Source organism: Hyperoodon ampullatus (genome assembly GCF_949752795.1).
Source record: "Hyperoodon ampullatus genome assembly, chromosome: 19".
In the NCBI taxonomy this organism is placed as follows: Eukaryota; Metazoa; Chordata; class Mammalia; order Artiodactyla; family Ziphiidae; genus Hyperoodon; species Hyperoodon ampullatus.
Window position 1 is genome coordinate 45,762,458 of NC_136932.1, and position 15,338 is coordinate 45,777,795.

The window sequence follows — 15,338 nt, forward strand, 5'->3', positions numbered from 1 at the left end:
AGAAATGATTTTCTGAAAATTGAGAGAAATAGGGCATAATGGGACCCCAACAAAAATGTCGTCATGTGTCTGTGAGGGAATCTAAAATAAAATCCCAAATATATGAAGCATTTCCTGAGACTAATGACCAGGTTCATTGAGAACAGAAAGTGAACTTGAATGCAATGTCCTGTAACCTCAGGCAGAAAAGTCACACTGGTGGGGGATGGCACTCTTGCTAAGGGTGTCATCTGCGGTCTTCAATTGACTGGTCGTTGACTTTGAGCAAGTCATTTCCTTTCTTTGACCTTGTTTCGTCATTGGTAAAATAAGGCCTTTGAGCTACGTTAGGGATGAGAAATATTTGTTCGTCATGTTGGTCTGAGGCATCGGGCATGGCTGCCTAGAGTGCTGTGTTGAGAAGGATTCTGAGGCCGAATCTGAGAACAGCCAGGAAATAGTGCAATGATAGATTAGTAATGTCCACCTCTGGTGTTGGAGGAGAAGGGCTATCTCATGTGCCATCCTTAAAGTATGTGATATCACCTCACTTCCAGCTCTAATATTCTATAGCTCCATGATTTTCAACCACGAGGACACTCCCCAAGGCTCTATGTCAAAAGAGAGGTGGATCTCCTACTGCCTGGACTAGGTGTGATGCTGCTCACTGTGGGGCAGGAGGAGAACCTCTGATCATCTGTTACTATTTCAGGACTTTCCTCGGAGGCCCCTACAGTGGGGGAAGAGCAGGCCCCAGGCATGGAGGAGACGGATGGGGAGCTGACAGTGAACCCCACACCTGAGCAGCCAGAACGAGGCATCCACTTCGTCACAACGGCCCCTACCCTGAAGCTGCTTAACCACCACCCCCTGCTCGAGGAATTCCTACAAGAGGGGTTGGAGGAGGGGGAGGCAGAGCTGAGGCCAGCACAGCCCTTCCGGCCTGACCCCCCTACACCATACACCCCGAGTCCCCTTCCCCGTCTGTCCAAGCAGGACAGCCGCCCCGTCTTCACCAGCCCCACTCCAGCCATGGTGGCAGCACCTACTCAGCCCCAGTCCAGGGAAGGACCCTGGAGCCTGGAGTCAGAGCCCCCTGCACTTCACATCACAGCTCCCCTACCTCCAGGGCCCAGTATGGCAATGCCCACCCCAGGCCCAGCAGAGAGGCCCAATACTGCACCCCCTAGCAGGGCATGGACTCCGACCCGAGAAGGTCCTGGAGACATAGGCAGGCCCTGGGCTCCAGAGGCCATGTCGCAGACCACAGGGCTTGGGATTGAGGGGACCATCACCACCTCTACGGCTTCAGGGGATGAGGAGGAGACCACCACCACCAGCACCATCATCACCACCACTGTCACCACAGTCCAGCCACCAGGTCAGCTACCTGATGGCTTGCAGATCTAGAGATGGGAATGGGGGAGCTGAGGGGCCCCTGAATTCCTCCCTCTCTGTCACTGTGCTGGCCTGCCTTGCCCTTGGGAACCAGACAGACCCAGGTTCAAATCCTGATCGGAAGCAACTACAGCAGACCTTAGAAATTTTATCTCACCTCCCTGAGCCTCATCTGTAAAACGGCAATAAGAAGACCTACCTTACTGAGCCACTGCCAAGAACTGAGATAAGATTGCACACAGTAGGTGGTCAAGAGAAAGTGGCCCCCTGCTTTTAACAGGGTAATAGACCTCCCAAGTTGTGAGCTTCACCACACACACACACACACACACACACACACACACACACACACGCACACACAAACACACACAGGTCAGCCGTAGTTGGATCCACTTTGCCAGAGCTGGGTTTAGCCTTATGTCTCCTCCTGCCTCCCAGGCCCTTGTAGCTGGAATTTCTCAGGCCCAGAGGGCTCTCTGGACTCCCCCACAGCCCCCAGCTCACCCCTTGATGTCGGCCTGGACTGTTTCTACTACATCTCCGTCTATCCTGGCTACGGTGTGGAAATCAAGGTGAGTGACCTGGATTCGGCAGGGACAGGACTGGGGCTAGTGTGTTATCTTTCCGGAAAGGTGCTGGCCCTGGGGGCGGAGGGGGTTGGGTAGAGATGTGCAGGGTCAGCAGTTGGACAGGGACCTAGGGCCAGGGCTGGGCAGTGGGCCTAAAACATGGTTGGATTCTGCCCTGCGCCTCAGGGAGTGAAGAGGTTCCTGCTCCCGCGCAGCGATGCCTAGGCTGAGAGGGGCTGCTGGAGAAGCACGTGTGCCTATCCTCTTCCCCCAAGGGTTTAATCAGGAGCTCAGGAGAGCCTGAGGAGGGGCTCTAGCCTCGATGGACACGGGATTGGGTGAGCGTCTGAATCCATGCATCTGAGTCGAAAGAACTCAGGGTGGCCTTGTTGGACCTGTGAGAGCCGTGGAGCCTCACTCACTCATATATTCACTCGCTCGTGTATTCACTTCCTCTTTCCCTTCAGCAAATACTCCCTGAGTAGCTCCTCTGGGCCAGGCCCTGTGCTGGCTCCTGGGATGCAGAGGTGGGAAGACGGACATGGCCGCAGCATCAAAGGTGACCAGCTGCTGGGAGAGCCAGACCTAGTGCCCAGCCCCCTACCCCCTACCTTCCTGGGCCATCTCATCCCTCCCTTGGCATTAAGGCTCCCTCTTAATCCCCAAACCTGAGCCTGCAGGTCCTCATGGCTGTTCCACAGGCTCCACCACCTCCACAGGCCCCAAACCCAGCTCTTCCTTTTTGTTCCCCCAAACCTGCTTGCCACCCGACTCCTGTCCTCAGAGACTGAGCCCAACCAGTCAGAAACCTAGAGCAGGGCCACCACGGTGCATTGTAGATGGAATCCCTGGAGCTGTGTGACCAGAGGCACCTTGGCCCTTCCCTCTCCCTGTTCCACCAGCTCCCTGATGCCCAAGTTGTCACCATGACACTCCCCCAGACTCAGATCTACCTGCTGCTCCCCCTCTATCCCAGCCCCCACATGGTCCAGCCTCTGTCATCCCTCCCCTGATGCTGTAGTGGATGCCTCACTGGTCACTCCACTCACGCTTGCCCCCATTACCATCCTCCACCCACACTGCCATCATTTTTCTCAAATGAAATCGATCCTACCTGCCACGTCTCCCCCAAGGGCCTCTAAATCAAGGCCGGCCCCTCTGGGCCCATCTCTAGCCACTTCTTCCCTTGTTCTCTACTCCTGCTTTGCACTAAACAGCTTGCAGCTAAGGGAATGGGTCAAGCGCGCTTTCCCCACAAGCCCCAGTTTCACCTACTGGTCCCTTTGCATGGAAGAGTCATCCTCCTATCCCCTCCCCTAGGACTCAACCCTGGCATCACTTTTTCTGGGAATTCTCTCCTGATCCCCAAAGCCTGGGGCATCCCCCATCCTCGCTCATCACGCTGTCTCCTATGGGTCTGTTTATAGCTGTCATCTCCCCAGCTAGACTGTAAGCTCCTTGAGGGGTGCCTTGGTGTACACGGCCCAGACTGGGTTCTCCATGAGCTGACTGAATGCATGGACGAATGAATGGAGGTGGGGAGGAGAGGCATTCGGCCCAGTTGAGGGAATCAGGGAGGGGGCGGAGGAGGAGTCCAGGGAAGAGGACAGCTCTGCCTATCCCCCCTTCCCGGCCTGCTCCCCACGCATCCCAAAGCCCCTGGATCTGGGCCTAAAGCCAGCTCATCTGTCCTGGGGCAGCACCCTCAGCCCTGCCCCCTGGGGATGTCAGGTCCAGGTCTCTGAGCCGGGCCCTGCCGAGGGGGACGTTCTCCCAGCACTGGTGGGCCCCTCCCCTTCTTTCTGTAACTGTTTGCTCCTGTGCTGTCAAGCCCTGTGCCCCTCGCTCCGGTCTGACTGGGAGGGTAATTAGGAACAGCCACCCCCCCTCAAGCCATTAGCGCTCAGTGCCGCTTAATTAAGGTAATTAATGTAAAATCATCACCTAATGAGTGGTGGCACTGGCTGTGGCTCACCAGGTGGAAGGCGCCAGCTGCAGGTGTGGGGAAGGGGGTGGGAGGGGGCCGATGCCAGGCTGGCTGCCCCTGTGCAGGCCTGGGCTGGTTCTACCCCCAAGCCTACCATCCCCACGGACGCCCACTAGGCCAGGCCGGGCGGGCCCCGTCCTGGTTCTCTCCACAATGAGGCAAGATGCTGCCTCTGCCTGCCCTGGCCCTGGCCCAGGCACAAGCCCCACCCTGGATACCCACCCTCTCACGGAAGCCCCCGGAAGCTCCGGAAGCCCCGTGTCTGTTGTCTGGTTCTGCCACATTTTTTTCATCAAATGCAAAAGCCGTTACCAGGCAACCTTGAGAGGAAGACCTGCCACGGCCCTGGATTGCTGTCAGGAAACGGAGCAGGCAGATGCTGGCCCCGCCCTCTACCGTACGGCCACTGGGCAGAGTCCTTGGGGACCCTGTTGGCCCTGATGGCCTGAGAGCACCTGAGGCCATGGCAGGGAGGGCTGGGTGGGGAGGGACGGAATCATCAGGGCTGAAGCAGGATTTAAGGTTCTTCCACGGCCAGTTCCAGCAACCTCTGCTCCTATCTAAGCCTCCTGGCCACACCACACAGGCCACTTGGGGACCTGAAGAATTAATGACACTGCAGACCAATACCCAATGGGTAGTTGAAAACCTGAGGCCATGAAGGAAAGGGAATTGCCCAAGGTCACTCCATTAATCATTAACTAATGTTTTGTTTTTTAAATTTATTTATTTTTTTATTTATGTTTGGCCGCATTGGGTCTTCGTAGCTGCGCGCAGGCTTTCTCTAGTTGCGGCGAGCAGAGACTACTCTTTGTTGCAGTGCACGAGCTTCTCATTGTGGTGGCTTCTCTTATTGTGAAGCATAGGCTCTAGGTGCACAGGCTTCAGTAATTGTGGCTCACGGGCTCCAGAGCACAGGCTCAGTAGTTGTGGCACACGGGCTTAGTTGCTCCGCGGCATGTGGGATCCGCCCAGACCAGGGCTCGAACCTGTGTACCCTGCATTGGCAAGCAGATTCTTAACCACTGCGCCACCAAGGAAGGCCTAACTAATGTTTTTTGATGAGTGAATTTGTTCCACAAGTACAGATTGAGCAATTCCTATGTGCCAGGCTCTGTACTGGGTGCTGGAGACATGGATCTTCACAGTTAGTGAGGGAGACAGAAATCATAAATGATGACCAAAAAAAAAAAAAAAAATGATGACCACAGAATGCGCAGTGCTGTTGGGGATAGGAGTGGGAAGCACAGAGGACCGTAGGAATTCCAGGATAGGGCACACTCCACCATGGGGGGGCCAGGGGGAGTCAGAGAAGGCTCCCCGGAGGTGATGATACCTGCTCTGAAGCCTGAAGGATGAGAGGCCAGCAGCCAAGCCTTGGCTGGAAAGCAGCAGGTAAGGCACACTGGCCCTTGAAGCCTGCCCAGGCAGTTTTGAACAGGTGACTTTATTGCCTAGGAGCAGGAGGTGGGCTTAATGGCTTCTGGATTGCACTCCTGCCAGAGGCTAGGCCTGAGTGCAGTGCCCTCCCGCCCAGGGCTGGCAGTTGGGCCAGGCCACGCTGTGCACTGGGGGTAAGACAGATGAGACAGCTGGAATGCCCAGGAGGCTGCCCACTGCTCCTTCAGGCTTGGGGAAGGCTTGTGGCTTCTTCCCATCATGGGTAAGCCCCTGCCTACCCTTCCATGAATTCACAGGGATGGCTCAGGGTTGGTGGAAGGGATGGAATCCAGGCAAGGGGGACTGGAGGAACCATGGGAGGAGAGGAACTTTTTTTGTTTTTTGTTTTGGCCGTACCACGCGGCATGTGGGATCCTAGTTCCCCAACCAGGGATCGAACCTGAGTCCCCTGCATTGGAAGTGCAGAGTCTTAACCAATGGACCACCACAGAAGTCCGGAACATCTTAAAGACCCACAAATCACACTCCTATGCAGGTCAGCCTGACACCATGCTGAGCCCCTGCCATGTGACCACAGCTCTGGCTAAAGGCTGGGCCCTTGGGCAAGACCCTCTCAATTCCCTCTTTGTGAGGAACAGCCTCAGGGGTTCCAGAATCCCTAAGAGCCCATCTCTTCATGGCTTAGACCACAGCCCCTCCTAACCTGCTTCATCCCTGGCCTCCACCTCCCTTCAGGATGCTGCAGCTATCTGTGCCTTCTGGGGCTGAGGGTCTGGGCTGCCTGTAGGAAGAAGGCCAGGGCCAGCCCTCTATGATGGGAAGAGGCTTGCCTATTTCAGCTGGGGATTGGGCACTGGGCTAGGCTCTTTTTAGAGAGATCCAGAGAAGACCCTTCAGGATGGGTGGGCACGAGCCCCATGGCCCATGAGGGTCCCATTTCCTCTCCAGGCAGCCAGCTCCCCTGAGAGCTCCAGGCCTTTCTGGGCCTGGCTCATGTCTCTCACTGTGCTTGGCATTCTAAGAGCCTTCCCGCTGCCATCCCCATCTTGGTTTGGCCGCTCTCTGTACCATCTGGAGCCTGGACACAGCCGCCCACAGTCCCTGCCCTAGTGCCCCAGATGGCCCCATTGGAACACTGCTCTCCCATGCCAGGCCAGCTGCCAGTTTGATAACCGGAACACCCTACCCTTCTAGGCCAGGTCAGGGCCAGGCCTGATATGGACGCAGGAGTAGGGTGGTGGGTCAGGGGGGGTGAGATTTCTCAGCAACCTCCTCTTTCTTGGCTCCTAGAAGGCTTATCTGAAGCGGGGGTCACAAGGGAGCAAACAGGTCTAGCCCCATGGATTTAGGCCCCTCTTCCCCTCCCTAAAGCAGACCTTACCCCATAAGTGTTTGTAGACAAGCATCAGAACTAAGACAAGAGCATAGAAGCTGTCACATAGAGCACAGAAACTGAAAGTGGGGTTCCAGTCCTGGTTCTGCAGCCCATCTCTCAGTCACTGGGCTAAGCCCCTGGCCTTCTCTGGGCCTGTTTCCCTTTCTCTTAAAAGAGGTTGAACCAGATGATGCAAAAGGCTCCTCCCAGCCAGTCCCTCTGAGTATGGCTCCTTTTCTGGGTGGGAAGCTCCATCATAGCTCAGAATGGCAGTGGCATCTCAGGCCCTGGACCCTGTTTCCTGCTTCCTAGCAGCTCAGAATCTGCGCTAGGGAGAGGGTGGCTCCCAGGTACAGTGCCTCCCAGGCAGAGCCCTGGCAGACCTGAGGTGAGGTGGGTCCACAGCCTGGGTGGGGCCCAGGTCTCTCCAAAAAAGGGAAAGAGGACTGTTCATGCTGCGCCCACTCTGTGCTGAGCCCCGTACAGGCGGGATCTAACTTAACCGTTATAACCCCATGAGGTGGGTGTGATTATCCCATTTCACAGATGACACTGGCGTTCAGAGATGTCATGTGACTTGCCCAAGGACCTATCAACTAGTCGATGATGGAGCTGGGAGTTGATCCCAGGACTCAAGAGTCCCTGTTCTTCCCCTGGCCCAGAAGATTGGCCTGTTCCAGAAAGAGAGTTCAGTTGGGAACAGTTGGAGAACTCCATCCCCAACCCCTTTTCTCAGCCCAGCCCTGCCTGCTCCTCTAGGAACCCCATCTGGAATTCTCCCAGTTTCAGGGGAGAGGCCTGGGATGCTTGCATGAAGACAAAGCACTGGACCAGGAATCAGGAGTCCTGGCCTGGAGTCCTGGCTTTGCCTTGGATTTCCAGTGTGACCCAAAGAGGAGCTCTCAACTTCCCTGATTACGAGGTTCCCTTCTCTATAGACTGGAGGTAAACACATCCTGCCCTGCCTCCCTTATTGAGGTTTTGCGAGATCTGTGAGGATAATGGGTGTGAAAGAGCTTTGAAAACTGTAAAGGATCTCATGGGAAGAATTGTGATTCTACTACTGTTGGAGTAAGGGAGCACATGTATGTGTGGGCATGTGTGCCAGGTCATGTGTTTGAGGGAGTTGTGCGCATGCAGTGGGTTTATGTCAGAGTACACACACAGGTGTTGGTGATCAGGAGAGTGCAGTGGAACAGGGGCCTTGGTCAGCTTCTGGGAGTGGGACTCAGGTACTGGGGGAGGGGCTTACACACAAGTCATCCCTGAGCTCGTGGCCTGTGCAGGGTTGTACTAAGATGATTGTGTGCAAGGACTTGTGGCACCATCCTGTCTATGAGTCGCACCATTAGAGCATGTCCTAGAGACCGACTGGCAGCTTCCATGGGGACAGACAGGCCAGTCAAGGCTGATGGTCTGGGGTTGGCAGAGGGCAACCTGAATCCTCCCCACCTCCCATCCAGGAAGGAGTCAGCCCCCTCAAAGCAGCCATATTTCCTTCCTTGAACTGACCCCTGGTCTGCTGGAAGCTGGGCAGCGTTAGACAGCCCAGAGTCCTGTGGGAATTGTCCTCGGCTCCCTCTGCTTCTGTCTTCCCCGGCCTGATCCCCAGCTCCCCTCTTGTCACTGGCTAGGCGTGTGGGAAGACAGCCCTCGTGAGCAGAGCTGACATTTCAATCTGTCTCCTGAGCCCTTCAGATGCCTGCAAATTACATCAAGACTTCATCACCCCCCTTGTCTAACACCCAGCCCTGTCTGGCCCCTGTCAGGCCTGGCCCTCAAACAAGTGACAAATTACATCTGGCCACTGTGGCAGGCCTGCAAGTGGGTGCTTGAAACCCAAGGGACCAGCGCTGCATAGGCAGCCATTGTGAGAATAGAGTACCTTCTGGACAAGAGCCCCAAGTAATCAGGCCCACTCCATTGCATGCTCTCATGGCAACCCCTGCCACCAGACCAGCTTTGAGGGGCCCATGCCTTCCCCAGATCAGAGGGGGACGGAGGTCTCAGCTCCCAGTTTTCTCAGCTTTACGGGCTTCTGGGGGAAAGATGGCTCAACATCTTGAAAAAAGCCCAGTGTGGCCAAAAACCACCTCCCTGCTAAACCTGGCGGACCTGGGACCCAGGAATAAAAATGTCTAGAAATCTGTCTGCAGGTCTCACCCCCATGAGGTTAGGAGGGAGGGAGCTGCCTTTGCCTCCAGCAAGGCCAGGCTCTGCTACTTAACACCTGTGTGACCTTAGCCTCTCCCAGCCTCTGTATACTTAAGGGGATTTTACCACCCACTTTACAGAATTCTGGTGAGGATGAAATACCTGTAAATAGTACAAGGCTTGACACATTGTAGGTGCTCTGTGAATGGTAATTGTTGTTATTGCTGTCCACTGTTGCTGGCTAAAAAGCAGGGTCAGGAGCTGGAAGATAGGGGTTAAAGGGTGTTTATGGGAACTAGGAAAAATGCTAACCTCATGTCTACTTCTCTGCCCTCACTTCATTAGTAATTTCCCTGCAGTGATGTCCTCCCTTCCTCCTCCTCCTCCCAGGCTGGCCCTGCCCCCTTAAGGCGCTCTCAGCCCCACCTGCTCCACGTGCTCTCCCTGAGCCTGCAACCCCTCCACTCCCCCCTAGAGGATTCCTGCTGCATGCATTCAGTCCCACTTAAGGCAGAATTACATGCTGCCTGGCATCTCTCGATAATTACAGATTCCACGTGTGTGAGTCTTGTTTGCCCAACTCTAGAATCACAGAATCTCCAAGTTTGAGGGGACCTCATCCAGCCTCCGCCTGCTGCAGGAATTCCCTGAGGAATGTCTCTGGCAGATGGTCCGGCAGCCTCCACCCAAATGTGCCCTGGAGGGGAGCTCCTCATGGAGAGGCTGCACATCTGCCCCAGCACCTTGCCTTGAGCTTTCTCTTCAGCCCCAAAGATTCCCTAGGCCTTTTCTCCCAGGCAGGGGAGTCTGCAGGGCACATATGCTCTCAGCACCCACAGTCTGAGGGGCCCAGAGGCTAGCGCAGCTGTGTCCTTGGACCTGGCTGGGCTCAGCATCCTCTGTGCTTCTCAGTTTACAGAAATCTGCAAGGAATGTACCTCTAGCGACCCGCACATTCACCCTTTCCACACATCTTTATTGCAACTGGCCAGTGAAGAGGGCATTGTGACCCAAAATGCTACCTTTAGGCTTTATAAGAGAGACAGACGGTAGAGGGGCCTGAAGTAAAGGAACTGACTGGCCTGGCTTGGGAGGCAGAGGATGGTGGCCCTGAGACCTGAAAGAATGAGCAGCTTCAGCAGGAGAGGAAAAACGGAAGGCGTTCCCTGGGCTGGATCCTGCATATGCAAATGCCCGGAGGAGGGGAGTGAGGCATGGCCTGTGGCTGCAGTGAAAATAAGAGGCTGGCATAGCTGCTGAGGCCCACTGTGAGCTGGGAAGTTTGGACCTCTTCCTGTGGACAATCTGAAGTCACCAACAGGCTTTGGGTAGGAGAGAGACATGGTCCAATCTGAGACAGCCGGGGCCAGGGAGATGAGTTGGGGATGGGAGGGGTGAAGGCCAGGTGAGGAACAATGGGTAGGGGGGAGGGTGGTAGGTAATCAGAGCCAAGATAGAGACAAAGGGATGGAGAGGAGGAGTCAACTGAAATATTTGGGAGATAAGATTAGGAAGGATTTGGTGGCTCACTGGATGCCACTTAACTAGCCCAGGAGGATAATCTGTGAAGGTCCTGCCTCAGAGCAACATAGTAAGGACCTTGGAAACCATGTAGATCAATGCTTCGGAATCACCTTGTTAAAATGCAAAGGATGAGGACTTCCCTGGTGGCGCAGTGGTTTAGAACCCGCCTACCGATGCAGGGGACACGGGTTCGAGCCCTGGCTGGGAAGATCCCACATGCCTTGAAGCAACTAAGCCCGTGTGCCATAGCTACTGAGCCTGCACTCTAGAGCCCGTGCTCCGCGCAACAAGAGAAGCCCCCGCTCGCCGCAACTAGAGAAAGTCTGCGAGCAGCACCGAAGACCCGACACAGCCAAAAATTATTTAATTAATTTTAAAAAGAGAGAAAGAAAGAAAATCAGAGATATAAAAAAAAAAAATGCAAAGGATGATTTAGTAGATCTTAGGTGGGGTCTGAGCTTCTGCATTTCTAACAAGCTCCCCGGTGGTGCTGATGCTGCTGGCCCAGGGACCACATTCTGAGTAGCAAAGATTCACACTAGGCATTTTATATGATGGAGAAAATGAAGCTCAAATAGTCGGCATACTTGTCCAAGATCACATGGTTAGGATTAGGTCCCAGACCTCTGGGCTCCCAATCCAGTGCTCCTTTACCAGGCCACACTAACACTTCCCCTCTGGGCAGAGTCTGTTGCTGTCCAATCCTTGTTTGACTGAATGAAGGCATGGAGCCCAGAGGATGCTCCAGGGATTGAAGGTCTAAGGGCGTTGGGGTGGTGGCAGAGGGACCTGTGACAGCCAGAGGAAAGGACTGGAAAAAGAGGCCCAGAGAAGAGAGAACTGAAGGGTGGCTGGCACGTGGAGGGGCGTGGCATAAGGCCAGGCTGAGCAGTCAGCAGAGGCCAAGTTGGGCAGGGCCTCGAGGGCCACAGCAAGGAGTCTGGACTAGATACTGTGGCCTTTGTGGGCTCACTGGAGAGCCACGGATGATTTAAATAAGGAAGCACCATGAGCAGCAACATATCAGGGCTATCCACTGGCTGCAGTTCAGAGAATATCGAGGTGGAGGGAGAAGTGGGTTAAGCCCTGCAGGCAGGGAGGCTGGCAGGAGGCTGCTGCGAGGGTCTAGGTGAGCAATAACAGCGAGGACGGGGGAAGTAGCAGCGGGGATGAAGAGCAGTGAACAGAGTTGGGGGCCAGTTGACAGGAGGGAATGACGGATTTGATGTGGGTTATAAGGGAGGAGGAGAGATGCCAGTTTCTAACTTGGGCCTGCAGATGGATGGTAAGGTCATTCCCTGAGCTGGGGAGCCAGGGGAGCTGCCAGCTGGGAGAAGGGGATGCTCAGTTTGAGGCAAGCTGGGTGTGAGAGGACAACAGAGGCTGTTCAGGGGAAGCTGATGTTTCAGAGCCCACCTTGCTGGCCAGGCCCTCGGCGGACACCATCTAGTTCAACACACCAACTGCACCCCCACCTTACCGATGAGAAAGCTGAGCCTAGAGCTATGAAGGGACAGGAACCATTTGGTGTAGCTGGAAAGCTTTGGAAACAGACATGTTTACAAATCCCACTTGTGCTAATCTCTACGTGACCCTGGATAATTTACTTGATATCTCTGAACTTCAGGTCCCATTTCACAGGGTTACTAGCAAGGTAAAATGAGCTCTTCCTGCACTGAAGTGCCTAGCTCAGGGCCGGGGGCTCCAGTGCCTAAGGGGCACTGAGGATTGGCCATGCCCCTGGCCTGCGGAAGCCTGAGGGCAGCAGGGCTCAATCAGCAAAAGGAAGCCTGACTCTTCTGCTTTGCTCTGTTTATTCTATGGACAGGTCCAGAACATCAGCCTCCGAGAAGGGGAGACAGTAACTGTGGAGGGCCTCGGGGGGCCTGACCCCTTGCCCCTGGCCAACCAGTCTTTCCTGATGAGGGGCCACGTCATCCGCAGCCCCACCCACCAAGCGGCCCTGAGGTTCCAGAGCCTCCCACCACCCGCTGGGCCTGGCACCTTCCACTTCTACTACCAAGGTAGGCCTGGGTAGCTGAGGAAAATACCAGCCTAGACTGGCTGCCCTCCTGGGGATCTCTGGTGCTGTTACAGCCTGGGGAAAACATGGAGAGACTGGTAACATACAACTCAGTTGCCCAGGGAAGCTCTGTACAACTGGAGGTGAGTATTGCCCATCTGATACCTCCAGGACCTTCCCTCCTCCACCTACCACCCTGCAGAGAACTGGTCTCAAAGGGGGACTGAATCAGGCAGCCCCAGGTGTGTCCATTGCCACTCATTCATTCATTCATTCAGTAAACTTTTCCTAGGCATCTGCTCCTTGCGAGGCCTGTGCTAGAGACTGGCACTATTAAGATCCAGCCAAGTCCTTGCCCTCAAGGAGTTCAGAATCTCCTCAGGAGGCAGACACCTAACAGGCAGTAACAACAGAAGGCCTCTCCCCAAATGCAAGGGGGTCGAGGTCAAAGGGGCTTGATAGTGACCATCTAAAGGTCCTTAGCCACCAACCTGGCCTTCCTGAACTGCCTCACCCACCCTGGACCTGGCCATGTCCCAGTCAGCTCAGAACACCGCTGGAAATAGGAGAGTGGCATGACGTAATAGGAAAATCACAGACTCAGGATATGGGCAGATCTGTGTCTGAATCTCCTTCCCACTGGCTATTGACCTTGGACAAGTCATTTGACCTCTCTAACCCTCCTTTTCCTCTGTTGTAAAATGAGTCCAAAACACCTACTCCACAAAGTCTTGGTAGGGATGAAACAAAATGGTGCATGTCAAGGGCTTAGCACACATCCAGGAAGAAACCGGAACTATGTTAAAGAGCTAGTAGGATGGGAAAGGGAGGAAAAGGGGTTTGGGACCCTATTCCTCTCCCATCAGTATCCCTCCTGGCCCCTTCTTCCCCAAAGTCTTCTTGATCCCTTGCACAGCTGTGACAAGGTAACCAGTTCAGACTAATGGGGAAATAATTGACATGAACAATTGGCTTGCATTGACAGGGACCACTTCCGTGGTCCTGCCGGGAGCCACAGTCACTCCTCTGGGGATGGGGATGCTTGGACCTCTCCCCTAAGGAGTACTCACCCCTTCCTGGCCTCTCCACCTAAACTGGGGGAGCAATCTGGTGTGGCAACAGGGAGCCTGGTGGCCATCAGGGGCTGGCCAGGGGCTTGTCAGAGGCAAGGGGCCAGCTGAGGCAAGGGTGAGCGTCTAGGCAGCCCGACCAGCCTCCCTAACGGCTCATCAATCCTCCCTAGCAGTGGGCATAATTTCACACCACGGTAACCTCTCTTGCTGCAAATTCCTTTGCACAAACCCCCAGACCTTCTCTCTGTTGCGCCAGACAAAGGCGGCTGAAAAGCAGCGAGGTGGAGGCCTGGCGAGGGGTGCAGACCCCAAGGAGGGGCTGGGAAAGCTGGCCCAGTCCTGCCTCTTTCTCAGTTCCCAGAAGCCCTCCCTCCTCGCCCAGTTTTTGTCAATGATCAGCTCTTTCCTTAATGAGTGTAATTCCCCTAATTATAGGCTGTAATTAGCCCTGATCCCAGAGATGGGAACAGGAGCGTGTGCTCATACGCGCGTCTCCCTGGGCTGGAGAAAGAGGGTGCCAGAAGAGGGGGTGAGGGGCCCTGTACCCACACCCCTGTCAGAGCTATCCAAGATAATGTTGGAGATCATAAGGTTGGGCCCTCATCTGCAGAACCAAGTTCCAACTCCCCTCCCACAACCTCAGGCAGGGTGAGGAAGTAGAAGGCCCTGCCAGGCATCCCCCTCCACCCTCCTGAATATTCCTGGCACTGGACTTGGCCCCAGAAACAGATGCCAGGGAGAAAATAGCTCAACAGATTTCAGTGATGCAGGCTCCCCGGGAACAGTTGTCATGGCAACAGGAGGAAGCTCATCTTGGGAAGCGGCACTTTACCCACCATGGAGTCTGGGGGCTTCATTGTCCGCCCCCAGCCTCCTGCTCTCACCTCATCCCAGCCCAATTTCCTAATCTGTGAAATGGGGGACCTCCCTTCCCAGAACTGTGATAAGAACTCATGGGGAAGATGGAAGTACAAGTGCTGAGCATGACATCTGGCTCATGACCTAGACTGCCCTCAGTGTCACTCCCCCCTCCATTCTGGGTAGAGTGTCCCATCCCATCCCATCCCAGCCTGGGGTTTCTCCCCAGATCATTGTGAGTGGCCGCCCTGAACAACCACCCAGGACAGCCTTCGTTATTACTCTCAGGTTTCTCTGACTCCTGAGCCCAGGTTTCTACTTCATGTGGGAAAGCAGGTGGGAAAGAGGAGATATAAAGCAGTGGGCTCTAAAGCCAGGAGTTTCAAGCACCCACTCTACCACTTAGTGGCTGTGTGGTCAGGGCAAGTCCCTCAGTCTCTCCGAACCTTAGTTTTCCTCACCTGAAGGTGAGTTAATAACCCCTAACTTCCTCCTAAGCATGTGGTAGACATCAAGTAAGAAGAGTGTGAAGGCACTTTAGAAGCTGGAAGGTGCATGCAGATGTGAGGTGCTTTTATGAATCAAAATTACAAGCAATAACAGGAAGCTGGTGTGTGCAGTATTTGTTCTGTGCCAGACACTGCACATATATCCTCTCACTTAACCTCTCATGCAACAACATTGGACGCAGACTCCAAATGGGTGGGTAAACAAGGAAACTGAGGCACAGAGAAATTACGTAACTTGCCCAAAGTGGCACAGCAAGTAGGGGAGCCTGTATTCAAACCCAGGCAGTCTGACCTCAGAGCCCACCTCCTAAGCACTGCCCCATACTGACTACCAATCACAAGCAATCACTCACTGGCCATTCTTTTAAGAACTCTGTGAGAGAGGGATGAGTAGGAATCATCTCCCCCTTTCACAGACCTAGTAACTAAGAGCAGGACAGGTGAAAATCACAAAACTTGTGTGTGGACCCTCGTCTGCCCAGAGGCAG

At 54.7% G+C, this 15,338-nt stretch overlaps 1 protein-coding gene across 4 annotated transcripts in view; it reads left to right on the top strand.

Annotated features, from left to right (window-relative positions):
• SEZ6 (seizure related 6 homolog) overlaps nt 1-15,338 on the top strand; it is a gene marked incomplete at both ends in the record, with an annotated part of 43,975 nt that overhangs the window by 19,500 nt on the left and 9,137 nt on the right. For all 4 annotated transcript variants that reach the window (XM_079726292.1, XM_079726293.1, XM_079726290.1 and 1 more), the window contains 3 exons: nt 692-1,360; nt 1,816-1,949; nt 12,216-12,411. In XM_079726292.1, the coding sequence (XP_079582418.1) occupies nt 692-1,360; nt 1,816-1,949; nt 12,216-12,411 (999 nt within the window). The remainder of the gene's footprint in view (nt 1-691; nt 1,361-1,815; nt 1,950-12,215; nt 12,412-15,338) is intronic.